The sequence below is a fragment of the Girardinichthys multiradiatus genome, chromosome 3 (assembly GCF_021462225.1).
Source record: "Girardinichthys multiradiatus isolate DD_20200921_A chromosome 3, DD_fGirMul_XY1, whole genome shotgun sequence".
NCBI classification, from domain to species: domain Eukaryota; kingdom Metazoa; phylum Chordata; class Actinopteri; order Cyprinodontiformes; family Goodeidae; genus Girardinichthys; species Girardinichthys multiradiatus.
Genome location: NC_061796.1, coordinates 8,743,270 through 8,757,418, shown reverse-complemented (window position 1 = coordinate 8,757,418; position 14,149 = coordinate 8,743,270). Strand labels below are relative to the sequence as shown.

Below are 14,149 nucleotides of genomic sequence, written 5' to 3'. Positions count from 1 at the left end.
GAGCGCCATGTTTGTATCCTTGTTGATCCTAATTGAATACATCTTTATAAATTAAATTAATGTACAACTAAAGTCACAAGTTACACTCAGTCTGAAGAGATATATCAATGTACTGTTGGCTTTCTAACCAGTACATACTAAACTAGTAAAGGGCTATGCTAAGACTACATCTGCATACCTTGTAACTATATTTCCAGGTGGTCCTTTCAATACTAAAGTCTGTCGAGCTTATGCTGTAAATATGAAAAAGAAAAGCATCTGCTTTTTGCATGCTGTACAATGCTGCCACCTGGCGGCAAAACTGCAGCCTTGTAGCCTCTGAATCGTGAATTTAAAGACATACCGAACTCTATAAGAAGGGCGGGCCCTTGCTCTCTGCTGCTGCGACTAAAAAATAATTAGATATGAGAAATAACTACAATTTGAAACTCTAAAATATTTTTTACACTTCCTCTCCATAAGTATGTGCTACTTTGTCAGAATATCATCCCAGAAAACCCGGGTAAAACAACAAAATGTAAATTTGACAAAACGTTCAAGACGTATTTATACTTTACAGGGAGCTCTATGGCCATGACTAGCAAACAGACATTTGTATGGTGTCTGTAACACCAAAGTAAAATGAATCAAAAAGTAAAATGCCCAGGCTTTAGCAATGTGTAGAATCAGATCAGCAGTGAGCTAGCTACCACCAACTGTTGTTTGTAGCTAACCTTTGTTTGAACATACGGTGTTAATCAGACTGAAACAAATGCTTGTCATCACTTTGTGTCTGAAGGTCATGAACTGCCAGTATTATACAAACAGCTTGCAGATAAACAGCTGTGTGGTGCCATACGCTTTTTGACTGAAAACAATGGCTGGCACCAGGCTCCTCACAGGGACGATGTCTGCCTCTTTGTGTAAATGGCAAACAAAGTTCTGTAAACTTTGACCATATAAGTCATCTCCTTCAGGATATGTTTTTGTTCCTCTCCTTGGTGAAGCCTGGCCCTCTCTTTCTTAAAACACCAGTGGTAAATACAGCTCACGGGCCAATAAACGGAATTCTGCACAGGAAGTTATTGGCCACCATAGCTCAGTTGATGCCACCCTCCATGAAGGTGTCACAGTTAAAGAGAAACACCAGGTCAGGTGTAACTTCTTTGAAGGTATATCTGCACCAACACTTTCACCAGTATTGGTGCATATCAACATCCACCATCTGCTCCAACAATAAATGGTGCAGAAATAGTAAAATGTAATGCTGGTATCGGTCCTCTAGAAGAGATGTAAGTATAAGAGACTCTGTTCCTTGGAAGATTCTTGGTTTATCAGTCAGGTTCAGCTTTGGCAACAGGAGTGAAATTTGGATTTTCTCCCATAATCGGTCATTTGAGTCACAGGGCTGTCAGCTGGAGTTTACAGGGCAAGAGTTGCCACAGCTGCGTTTAGTTTACACTGCAAGTGTTTTATGTCCTTTATCCATCCCAAAATGTTTGCAATGCAAACCTTTATGCTGCATCTGCTGCTTTCTCCATCATATTTATTATGCTCAGCGAGCTTGATGAAAACATCAAGGTTTTTCATTGGCTGTACTCTAAAAAAATATGTGCAGCTAATTTCAGATGTACACTAACGAAGAATTAGAAAGAGGTTAGAACCCGCCATTTTGCTCAGCGTACCTGTACTTTATGATAAAAGGTTGCTATTAAAAATCATCTAGGAAAACATAAAAGGGTTTTTCGCTTTAGAAATACACAGCAGGAGTTAGAAAGTACTTTCAGATTGAGAAGAATAAAAGTTAATGCTATAATCCTGATTGGTACATTTTCTGATATGATTTTAAATGGTAATCAGTCCTACATGCATCCCTATGACCATTTTCAGCAGTTCAACAGAGGCTTCATATTTAAAAAATATTTCCAAGACCACCCCCCTCCAGGAAGGAAGAAGCCAATTCTCGTTTTGAGAAAGCAAGCCACTCTTTTCCCATCCAATGAAATGCACCTTGAGGTTTTTCCATGAAATATGTTATAGTAGTGGAAAGCCACCCACCATAAAAGATAGTTGCCTCACTCTCTGTGATTCAGTTCATGTACAGTGGCATGGAGCAAATAAACTATGGGTGAGAGATTTGTGGGGGCCCCCCAAGCTGTTATTTCCACTGACTGGCCATTTGTAAAGAAAAGCTAAATGACCACTCATGATCCGACACATGAATGGCTGGGAAAACAGTGCAAACACTTATTTGGACATGGAAGACATAAGAGACGGGTCAGGGCAAAGGCAAACACTGTTTGAAAGTGGAGTGTAAAGTAAAATTTTTAAAAGGCATACCTCTTTCACACACTTTGAACAAAATATAAACTATCATGTCACAGTATGCATGAAACATATGACAGAAAGATATTTTAACAAACCTGAACTTTGCCTGCTTAATCTGATCATTTTATCAGATTTTGTCACATAACAGCTACAAAGTTCAATAATCACTGGGACTGTATGTGATAAAGCAACACAAAGTAGAGTGATGACCCTAAAACATACAGCCAAAAAAGAATAGAAAAGCTTAGATCATAGCTTGTTTATGTGTTACAATGACCTATAGTCAAAGTCCAAACCTGAATCTAATTGCAACTCTGTGGAAACATAAGGTTCTACAAAATAGGGCTGGAATTCAGGCATGCAACATTTTCAGATTTACATTTGAAAAAAAACAATGAACCATACATATTTTTCCTTCCCATTCACAATTATGCTAGTATGTGTTGGTCTAGCAAATAGTTTCTAGTGCTATTGTAAGAAAAATCTGTAAAATTGCAAGTCATAAGAATATTTTTAATGCACTGTAAAACTGGAGAAAATGATGACATCATACAAAAAAGGATTTTCCTATGCGGTGATTCTAAAGACAACAGCATGTGCCTATAATTATATTATTCTGGGACAAAGAGTGCAAACTTCACAGCCTTCTTCAGATCTTCCAGATGTTTGGATCCATATGACTTGTTGCATATGGCTTTCAGCTGGTGAGGTGGTGGACACTGTTCCAGTTCAACATACAACAATGCCCTGATGGAGTTCATCACAAGTGTTTGCCAAGCTAGTGAACTGTTTAGCCAAATCCTGCTTTTAAATAGTGAACTAATTTAAGCTCTAACCTAAACTCATAAAAGAAGCCTATAAAAAAACTGAGAAGAAAAAAAAACCATAAAGCAAAACTGTGAAAAGTACATCAGAATTTACAGGAGTAAATGTGTGAATCCTCACCACACTGTGCCACACACACTGCTGACCGCAAACAATATTGTATTATTTTGCGCACAATGTTGCCTGAGTATCCATGTAAACCTAGCGGAGGCATCCCCTGTGTGGCCTGACCACATGGCGAAGGTTTGAAGCTCCAAAGTACAGTTCAGATTCAACAGCCCGCAGGCCATCGATAGTGAAAGATTCGGACCGTGTGACCTGCTGTTGTCTAAAACAACTGTTTAACCTTTAATTTGGAGTTTGACAAACTACTGAATCATAAAATGCATTCAAGAGGTAAACAGAGGATGCCTGAAAATAGCACAAAGCGCAAAGTATCAGCAGCTTCTGTCTATGCCCCAACCCTCTCAATGCAGACCCAGCAAACATGCCTTAGACGGACCCCATGAGGGGCCACTGTGGGGAAAACATTTGGCCGCTTGTATGAGCCCATAGTCAAAATAGATTAAATGCTCATAATGGGCTCTCTCACTCAAGACCTTACATGGACCTACTTTGGCCCAACAACATGGGCCCCTCATCTGCCCCATATTTGACACAGCCACCTAGGCCCAAAGAACTGAGCAGACCCCTATTGCCCCACTTGGACCCTACAGTGTGGGGCCCCGGCATTCCCCAAATTTTTTTCAGGACTCACATTCAAGTGGCTCGCCGCAGGTTTGAAACATTAAGAAACCTACCAGTCTAAACACACAACATGAAACAAATAGATTGTAATTTGGGATTTCCCCCAATGTCGATTCAAATTACTTATAGAATGGTAAAAAGCAAACCACGGTATTTTCCCCCCTTAGTAATGAAGCAAACCACAAACACATGTGAAGCCAACTATTCCAGACATGGTATCCTGAAGTTTGGGATCTCTGTATAAAAGGTGTTTACATGACAGTAAAACTCATGCAAATGCTTTAAAAATGTTAAGGCCCACTTTAATCACATCTAAACTGATATAATTTCTAACAATGACATGGAGATGGGTAACTTAAAGAAAATTGTGTCATCCAAATTAATAAAGCAGGCACTGTAAATAAAATACATATGATTCTGTAAAAAAAATGTTTAGGGAGCCTATGGTGGGCTTCCCATTTCTGTGGGTTCAGGCATTCTTGAAAAACCTGTCCATGTGGGGCTCCCCACAGCACAACACCTAAGTGTGACCTCTGTGGGTTGTCCATTTCTGTGGACTCAGGTACTGCTGCAAAATTTGGGGCAAGTACGGCCGACTCATTGTTGGGCTCAATTAGGTCCCAAGTGGAACAACCCAGTTTTAACCCAGTGGGCATATCATACTGTAACTGATGGGGGCACCAATGGATCCACTGAGGGAAGCAATGCATGAGCCAAGGTTTTTGCCTGCAGTGTCCTCACATATGGGCCCCACGTTTGCATATTTCTTAAAGGAAATACAGTTTTCTAGTTTGACTGTAATTTTTTTTTTTTTCTGAACATCGGTCAAAGTGTTTTTTTTTTTATGTTACTTACTGTAGTTTCTGCCTCAAAATTGTTATCTCGCATTTTACACAATATGTTTGTTCAAACCTGATTCACAACTGAGTACATCTCACATGCAAAAAAGTTCAGCTTTGGGTTCCCCACAGGAATCTCCAACAGGGGCCCAAAGTGGTAACATTTCCGTGGGCTCTATAAGGTGATTGCTACACAAGCTCATTGTGAGTCATATCTGGAATAGGTGCAGATTTGCTGCACCAGAGAAAACCCATGTCGGGCCCATAGGGACATGTTTGCAAGGGAGGCATGAAACAATGTGTTCTTTGCTTCTTTTTTTAAAATTTGGTTTTCTTTTCCACCATATTTAATGTACTTGGTAACTTTTTTTCTGTAGTCAATAATTGTCTTGTTTCCAGAAAGATAGGATATTTACCCAAAGCTAAATGTGACCTGGCTTATCTAACAGAGAAGTACAAGGGCATGGGAAATTCTAACTTCACTCAGCCATTTTGAAGCTATGAGGGAAAATGTAGGGAGGAATGCTGGATACTCCAACAACATAGTTTGAATGGTTATAATGTCCTTGATACATAACTCCCATTTATATGGGATCCTCTCATGATATATGATCAAATGTTTGGTACAAATGGCCACTTGTTACTCTGTTCAGCAGCTGTATATTATAGTGAACACTGACATAGATGGGGTAGAAAAGCAGAAATCTAAACAGACTAGACAGAGAAAGCCATTTTGTGAAGTTTGACATTCTTCAACATCCACTGGCAAAACTGTTTAAATAGCACTGAATCAAGATTTTGGCTAAACTAGCAACCGTCCACACTCACAGGAATTACTTACATAAAACTTACTTCTTTTTGCTGAATCTGGGAGAGAAAACCCACAGAGAATAGGCAGCAAGCCCATGCCAATTTTTTTTATGCATATGGGGACAAAGTCTTCCAAGAAAGTGGATAAAGAAATCATACACCATATTCCCAAAGTTATTTGTCTGTCTACTTTTACATGAAACTTTATTTTCCTAATCTGAATCTATAAGGTCCAATTTATTGATGTACCCACAGTTGCCAGCAATAGCAACTTTAACTATTCTGTAAACATCTTCCACAGGGTTTAGGAGTGTGTTCATAGTTAGATGAGAAAACCAGAATTGCAGCCTCTGCTCTAATTCATCCTAAAGGTGTTCAAGAAGATTGAGGTCAGGAATCTGTGTAGGCCAGTCAAGATTCTCCCCCCGAAACTTTATACACCTGCAATCATGGAAGTGATTGTAACACCTGCTTAAAAGTGAACCTTCATCCAAGTCTCTAGATTTTTGCAGCCTCTAACTGGTTTTCTTCCAGCTTTACTCTACTTATTCCAGCCACTGTTCCAGTCATCTTTACTCTATAACCTGCACATAAACGTTTGCTCAGAGAGCACCATGACACTCCTTTAACCAGATGTGCCAACAAAGATGTTATTCCAAGCCCCTAGATTCATCCTTGACAGAAGTTTCCACCGTACAGCTATTTTAAGAAACAGAAACATTTCTGCAGGGAATAAGATGATTTTCCACTGTGACCTCCCAGGTTGGAGAGGTCAAAGGTTCTAAAAAAAGGAAACTGGTGGGATGCATGTCATAAAAAAAAAACACTGTTCCAAAGAGAGGGGATCTTCAACAAAGAACAAAACCTACATTACTGTGAAAAAAGTTTAGTCACATTACATATTACTTCTGCTTTGCTTTTTTGTCATACTTTAGATAAAAAAATTAGGCAAAGACAAAGTGAGTAAATACATTTTCACAAATAATTCCAGTTATTGAGAGAAAAAAAGCTATCCAAATCAACCACTATGATAAAATATAATTGCCCCTTGTTGTTAGTTATGCATTAACTGCAATTAGCCACATCGTTTTGTTTCCATTTCACTAGCCACACCAAGGTCCGATAAGAGTCTGACCTGTAGAATCCCACCTAAACATAATCTGTCTGAGAACAATGCAATCTAAAAAAAAAAATCAAGAATAAATGACAAACAAAGATATCGGCATCTATCAGTCTGGAAAGAATTACCTGTGGAACCACGAATTTTGCTCTTTAGAAGAAAATACGTTAGAAGAATTTCCAGTCACCAGTTTGGGACCTTAAGCAATGATCCAGTGTAGTTCCAGCTTGATACGAGTAATTGACAATGATCAATTCATGTGTAAATTGAAACGTCAGGATGTTAGAAACCTCTCGTGCTTATCATCACTTCTTTTAAAGAATTTGACAACAAAATGTGACTTTCAGCTTGATCCAAATCTTCAGCATTCCTTCCTTTCTGTCGTCATGATGGCAGCAGGACAGCCTCTGCTATATAAGGTCTTCCTCTCCTGAGTCCTGAGCCAGAGCGACAAAGACAGATTAACCTTCTGCTTCACTCCAAAGAGGACAGGAGATTAAATCCTGAACCACAGGACTTGGTAGACTTTTTACTTCATAAGTATTTTGATTTTTGCTCTTTACCACAGGAAGATGGCAAATATTTTAGTTAAAGCTGTTTTAGTCTTCTTTGTGACTGCACAGGTAAGAACTAAAGTTACTTGTCAAGTTAACTCTATGGACATTTCACTTAAATTGATCAGTTTTATGTTATTTACAAGTGAAAAAGCTATAAAATGTAGAAAATTACAGCTTCCTCTATAGTGTTTCTAAGTTTCTGGGAGATGTATGTAGAGTTTAATAAATCAACATTAAATCACATCGTTTTGCATTTAGTTATCTTGTTTCATTCTGGAATCTTAAAACAAAGTCTACTTTCCATTCAGCTTTTCACAACTACCTGGGCTCAGGTATGTCCTCGGAGATGCCTCTGTCCTGAGGAGGTCCCTATGTGCCTCCCCGGGGTACCCCTGGTCCTGGATGACTGTGCATGCTGTCTGGTTTGCGCGGGTCAAAAGGGCCAAATCTGCTCTGAAATGAAACCCTGTGACACACATAAAGGGCTGCAGTGTGATTACTCAGTGGATGTTCACAAGAGGACTGGTATTTGTGCAGGTGAGTGGGCTGTACACAATGGACATTCCGATACTAGCGATTGTTGTTTGTTTCTAAAAACCATAACACAATTTCTTGTCTCTTTCCTCCAGTCAGTGTGGGTAATGTGTGTGCTTTGGATGGTTTAGTCTATCAGCATGGACAGATCTTCTTCCCCAGCTGTAAATACCAGTGTGTGTGCCAGAATGGTCAGATAGCCTGCATTCCTCGCTGCAACCTGGATATCATGCTTCCTGGGCCCGATTGTCCAATGCCACGCAAGGTCCAGGTGCCTGGAGAATGCTGCGAGAAGTGGGTGTGTGAGCCCCAGGCTGAATCCAGTGCACTGGGGGGCTTTGCCATGGCCGGTGAGTGAGTGGATACTGTGATGGAACTTGAGCTTTACACATATATCTGACATGTTATGTATATTTTAGTGTTGTAGGGTTAAGGTAGAACTAAGAATCAGTGAAAAAACAGAGAAAACAGTAAAGACTGGGAAATGAGGAGAAGAATGATGGGTTAATCATGTTTGTAATGTGTTTACACCGTGTGATAGAAGTACATTGAGAAAGTACATTTAGAAAAGGTTTTTTTCCCCTGGGAGATCTTTTCGTTTTAACACAATCTAACCCTTGATTCTTCTGTGTTCATTCAGCCTTTCGTCAGGAAGAGTCTGTGAGCTTTGACGGCTGGGACCCAAGGCTGAACTGCATTGAGCAAACCACAGAGTGGGGTGCCTGCTCTGAAACATGTGGCATTGGGGTGTCCACCAGGGTCACAAACAAGAACGATCGCTGTGAGATGGTAAAACAGAGCCGCTTGTGTTTGATCAGACCCTGTAACGAGCTGCAGGGACAGCCGACTCAGGTTGCACTAATGGTAAGCGTCACTTAGTTATTCATTAATTTAGCAAGTAACTTCCTATGTTCCAGAGAAATACACACTACACGTTGGTGCCCACAATAGCAATGAATGTTAATGTTAGCTAATGTAACATTTTTGCTAATGATAGCATATAATTAGCTGTTAGTATAGTAGATAGAGTTAATGTCATTGCCAGTTATGCTAATGTTAACCAACATGGTAAGGTCAGCATATTAGCCAACACTGGCTAACAATAATGTATTAATTTAGCTTGTCTTGGCACATAAGCTGCAGTTTGATGACATCCTTTTAGTAGCTTATTGGCAAATACTAGCATTTTAACTTGTACACGTATGACTAACTTTAGCATTATACATAACTGCTGTTGATAGCAACATGCTATAATGGCATGTTTGCTGTTAACAGCAATTTCCAAACACCTTTATTATGGGGTTGTGTGACATGAGAGAACCATAATAAAGATTTTGTTAGCTAACCTGCTAGTGTTGGCCAAATAGACTTTGCTAGGTTTGTAATCTAAAGTTAGCATTTTAGCTAATCATAGCACAAAAGGTGCTGTTACCATAGTAGATAGTTTTTCCTAGTGTTAGCTAACATACACAAGTACACTTTTCGCTAATGTGATCATAATAGCAAATGCTAGGATATATTATCTAACTTTACCATAGTGGTTAATGCTCACGTTTACTACCTAGTGTGTTTATGTTAGCATTTTAGCTAATATTTGCAAACAAGCTGCTGTTAACCAACATGCTTTCAGTAGTGTGTTGTAGCGTTGTAGCTAATTTGCCCATTTCAATTAACTTTGTAAAAATACATAATGTTTACTATCAATAGCAACATGTTGACATTTTCAAAACAAAATTATTATTTTTTTTTAGTTTTCAAGATATCATGTCTTCCTTCCCCAGCAGAGAGGCAGCAGATGCCAGAGAGTGGTAAGGAGTGACAAAGCTGTTCACCTCTCGTATAAGAACTGCACCAGTGTTCTGGCCTACAAACCTCGCTACTGTGGCTCCTGCACAGACGGCCGCTGCTGCACTCCTTACAGAACCAAGACCAATTTGGTGGAGTTCCAGTGTTCAAACGGTAAAATGAGCCGTAAGCCAGTGATGGCGATCCTGACCTGCGTTTGCCACACCCATTGCCCTCGAGATAACACTGTGTGGGAGCCATCACAGCTCCCATACAGTGACATGAGACAGTGATGATTCTAGATTGCAGCTGTGGACTTCAAATTATTGAAACACAAGTCTTTTCTCCAAAATATGGGCCTAACATTATACAGTACAGTATTTAATGCTGCCTATGATTTCTGGAAAAAAAACAACAGACTGTGGCAAAAATAATACTTAGGCCTGCCAGATCAGCAGGGGGCCCCAAAGAGTGCTCAACACAGACTACAGATGTCAAAACTTCAAATTAATATTTACGCTTATAATAAGCTAAATTAAAATAATTCAAAATTATTTACAGTTTCAAGGAATTTTTAATAAACTGATGACTACACTAACTGTAATGTCTGTTATCTAGGGGTGCACCGATTGCAGTTTTCTGGCCGATTACCAATCTTTAAGAAGCCTGACCTGCTGTTTGCAATTTTCACAGATACCTATTTTTTATAACTGACACTGTCAGGTGTTATAAGGTCACAATACACCTTCAAAGTTCCAATCTTATTTTATGCAAAAACATAAAACCAGAGAGCAAAGTGTACCGGAGTAAAATTCCTTGTTTGTATGTACGAACTTGGCAATAAAGCTGATTCTGATTCTGATAAACAATACCTGTACAAAAATACAAACTTGTCTTAACTGCACATGAGGCAGTGCTCTCAAATATAAATACAACATGTAGAGCATTGCAGTTCCTTTAGTCTTTTATTTGTCACATTTTACAAAGAAACAAAACTTGAACAATAGGTTAGAAAAGGAGATAAAATCGGTTTCACATTTAAGTATCGGTCGATCACCGATCTCCCAAAATTAACGAAATAAGGGCTGATCGATCAGGCGGTCGATCAATCCGTGAACTCCTATTGTTAACAGTTTAAATTCAGTCCATAATTTGTTCATCATTTCTGCTGTTTTTTTCATTTAACACACAACATAACAGCAAATAATGTAGTGGATAAAAAAATTATTATCATATATAAATATATTACTGTAAGCACAACCAATAAAATTGGCCCTCCTTCCCAACTCCGATGGGTTCAATATAACCCACTGTCCTTTGGACACTGCCAAACCAAACGGGTCAGTGAGAGAAATAACATTGTCTCAACAGTCTATTTACTGCCACTGTTTATTAAATAATGTCAAGTGAATAATCAGAGGGACATCGACTCTGCAATGAATTTATTTGTTGACTTATTTGTTGACTCACAATAGTAAATGGGATGAATTTATAAAGTACTTTTCTAATCATACCCACCAATCAAAGCTCTTTACACCAGAGCCTATCTCGTCCAATAGCACTCACAAATGCGCTCACGCCCAAACACCGATACGTAGAGCAACAAGCCAACTTTGGCCAGCATGAGGTTAAGTGCTTTCCCAAAGGGGCACTTCAACATCTGGCAGAAGGAAACTGGAATTGAACCCATGTTCTAATTTCAAAATAATTTCAAAATAATTTCAAACTGAGCTCAGTCGCCTCATGCGAACCATTACCTTTTGAGTGCCTTTTAGGGAAATGCACTACACTTAATGATTAAGATTAGACAATGTTTAAAATTATATTACTGGTGCTGTGCTGTCTGATGGGTCAAAACTTGAAGTGGTGCCATGAATCAATTATTTGCCATCTTGGGCAGGCCCTGTCAAAACCAGTGGTATAAAAGGGGATCCTTGCTAATTTTGAATGAATATCCTATGTTTGAATTCAAAGAGAAGTGAATATGTCTATCTCCCCAGGAGAGAGATATAATTGTGTTGCATCCTGAGGACAATTTAGTCGGTGTGAACTATTACTGAATTCTAAGAAAGCACTTAAATTGTTCTCTCAAAAGTGCTGCAGGGAGTTCTGCAATGCTTTCCAAACAGACTGTGCTTGATAGGTGTTTGTAAATAGATGTTAATTTAAAACAACCTGAGTTAAAGAGTTAATAAAGTTAAAAAAAAGCGACTTATTTTCTCGTCGTACTTGTCGCCTTCCGCTTTATCCGGGACCAGGTTGGGGGGTGGACAGCAGACTCAACAGAGACGCCCAGACGTCCCTCTTCCCAGACACCTCCTACAGCTCCTCCGGGGGGGAGCACAAGGTGTTCCCAGGCCAGCCAAGAGACATAGTCTCCCCAGCGTGTCCTGGGCCATCCCCTGGGCCTCCTCCCGGTGGGACATGCCTGGAACACCTCCAGAGGAAGGCGTCCAGGAGGCATCCGATATAGATGCCCGAACCACCTCAACTGGCTCCTCTCGATGTGGAGGAGCAGCGGCTCTACTCCGAGCCCCTCCCGGATGGCCGAGCTCCTCACCCTTCCTTCCCTACAAAGGAAGTTCATTTCAGCCGCTTGTATCCGGGATCTCGTTCTTTCGGTCATGACCCAAAGTTCATGCCATAGGTGAGGGTATCCTGTCCATCCTGTCCATAATTTTTATGGACAGGATGCACCGGGAACAGGTCCGACTTAGTGCTGACGATGCTGACCAAACTCCTGCTCCGCCTGTACAGAGACCGGATGGCCCCTAAAAAAGGGCCCCCGATTCCATACTCCTCGAGCACTACCCACACGGCACCATGAGGGACACAGTCAAAGGGACACAGTCGAATGCTTTCTCCAGGTCCACAAAACACATGTGGACCGGTTGGGCAAACTCCCATGAACCCTCGAGTACCGTGTAGAGGGTATAGAGCTGGTCCAGAGTTCCATGGCTGGGACGAAAACAGTACTGCTCCACCTGAAGCCGAGGTTCGACTCTCCTCTCCAATACCCTGGGATTGGTCTTACCAGGGAAGCTGAGGAGTGTGATCCCCCTGTAGTTGGAACACACTCTCCGGTCATCCTTCTTATGAAGGGGGACCACCACCCCAGTCTGCCAGTCCAGAGGCACTGTCCCCGACCGCCACGCAATGTTGAAGAGGCGTGTCAACCATGACAGCCCTACAACATCCAGAGACTTGAGGTACTCAGGGTGGATCTCATCCACCCCCGAAGCCCTGCCACAGCGGAGCGTTTTAACCACCTCGGTGACTTCAGCCTGGGTGATGAAAGAGTCCAACCCCGAGTCCCCATCCTGTGTTTCCACTAGGGAATGCGTGATGGCAGGATTGAGGAGATCCTCGAAGTACTCCTTCCACCGCCCAATGATGTCCCCAGTTGAGGTCAGCAGCCTCCCACCCCCACTGTAAACAGTGTTGGCGAAGCACTGCTTCCCCCACCTGAGGCGCCGGACGGTTAGCCAGAATCGCTTCGAGGCCAACTGGTAGTCCTTCTCCATGGCCTCACCAACCTCCTCCCAGGCCCGGATTTGGCCTCACGGTACCCATCAGCCGCCTCAGGAGTCCCACAAGCCAACCACAGCTGATAGGACTCCTTCTTCAATTTGACAGTGTCCCTTACTGCCGGTGTCCACCACCAGGTTCGGGGATTGCCGCCGCAACAGGCACCGCAGACCTTATGGCCACAGCAACGAGCAGCAGCATCGACAATAGATGCGGGGAACATGGTCCACTTGGACTCTATGTCTCCAACATACCCCGGAATCTGGTCAAAGCTCTCCCGGAGGTGGGAGTTGAACACGTCCCTGGCCGAGGCCTCTGCCAGATATTCCCAGCAGATCCTCACTATGAGCTTGGGCCTGCCAAGTTTGTCTGGCTTTCTCCTCTTCCAGCGGATCCAACTCACCACCAGGTGGTGATCAGTGGACAGCTCAGCCCCTCTCTTCACCCGAGTGTCCAAAACATGCGACCAAAGGTCTGACGATATGACAATAAAGTCGATCATTGACCTCCTGCCTAGGGTGTCCTGGTGCCAAGTGCACTGATGGACACCCTTATGGTTGAACATGGTGTTCATTATGTACAATCCATGACTAGCACAGAAGTCCAATAACAAAACACCACTCGGATTCAGATCGGGGAGGCCATTCCTCCCTATCACGCCTCTCCAGGTGTCACAGTCATTTCCCACGTGGGCGTTGAAATCCCCCAGCAGAATAATGGAGTCCCTGGGAGGGGCACTATCCAGCACCCCCAACAGGGGGTACTCCTGTTGTCCGAAACAACAAAGAGACCTGTCCCCAACCCGAAGGCGCAAGGATGCGACCCTCTCATCCACTGGAGTAAAACCCAACACGAGACGGCTGAGCTGGGGGGCAACAAGCAAACCCACCCCAGCCCACCGCCTAAAAGCTTGTAAAAGGGGGATGATTTTTTTTTAACTCAACTTTCTTCCAAATTCTTTATCTATAAGTCACATAATAGGAATAACCGAAGTTTGTACCTTAACATGGACCCCAAAAGAGGCTTGTCCTATGAAAGAGAGGTCACTGTAGTGTCTCAGTGTCACTTTTAACATCTCTGAAATATCACCATTGTCT

The 14,149-nt window shown here is 41.8% G+C and overlaps 1 protein-coding gene across 2 annotated transcripts; it reads left to right on the top strand.

Annotated features, from left to right (window-relative positions):
- Window positions 1–7,109: 7,109 nt before the first annotated feature.
- LOC124866173 (CCN family member 3-like) lies at window positions 7,110–10,341 on the top strand. 2 transcript variants are annotated; one of them, XM_047361852.1, is made up of 5 exons: window positions 7,110–7,271; window positions 7,514–7,742; window positions 7,835–8,089; window positions 8,380–8,603; window positions 9,524–10,341. In XM_047361852.1, the coding sequence occupies exons 1-5, from the start codon at window positions 7,221–7,223 to the stop codon at window positions 9,815–9,817; spliced, it is 1,053 nt and encodes a 350-aa protein (XP_047217808.1). In that variant the 5' UTR covers window positions 7,110–7,220; the 3' UTR covers window positions 9,818–10,341. The 2 variants fall into 2 exon arrangements, with proteins under 2 accessions (XP_047217808.1, XP_047217807.1); XM_047361851.1 differs by having other exon boundaries at window positions 9,521–10,341.
- The last annotated feature ends 3,808 nt before the right edge of the window (window positions 10,342–14,149 follow it).

What these genes read in the sequence shown, in the direction of transcription:
- LOC124866173 (XM_047361851.1), top strand. Translation starts at nt 7,221, where the DNA reads ATGGCAAATATTTTAGTTAAAGCTGTTTTAGTCTTCTTTGTGACTGCA. An exon ending in TCTTCTTTGTGACTGCACAG is followed by an intron (nt 7,272 to 7,513) that starts GTAAGAACTAAA and finishes CTTTCCATTCAG; the next exon opens with CTTTTCACAACTACCTGGGC. An exon ending in GAGGACTGGTATTTGTGCAG is followed by an intron (nt 7,743 to 7,834) that starts GTGAGTGGGCTG and finishes TCTTTCCTCCAG; the next exon opens with TCAGTGTGGGTAATGTGTGT.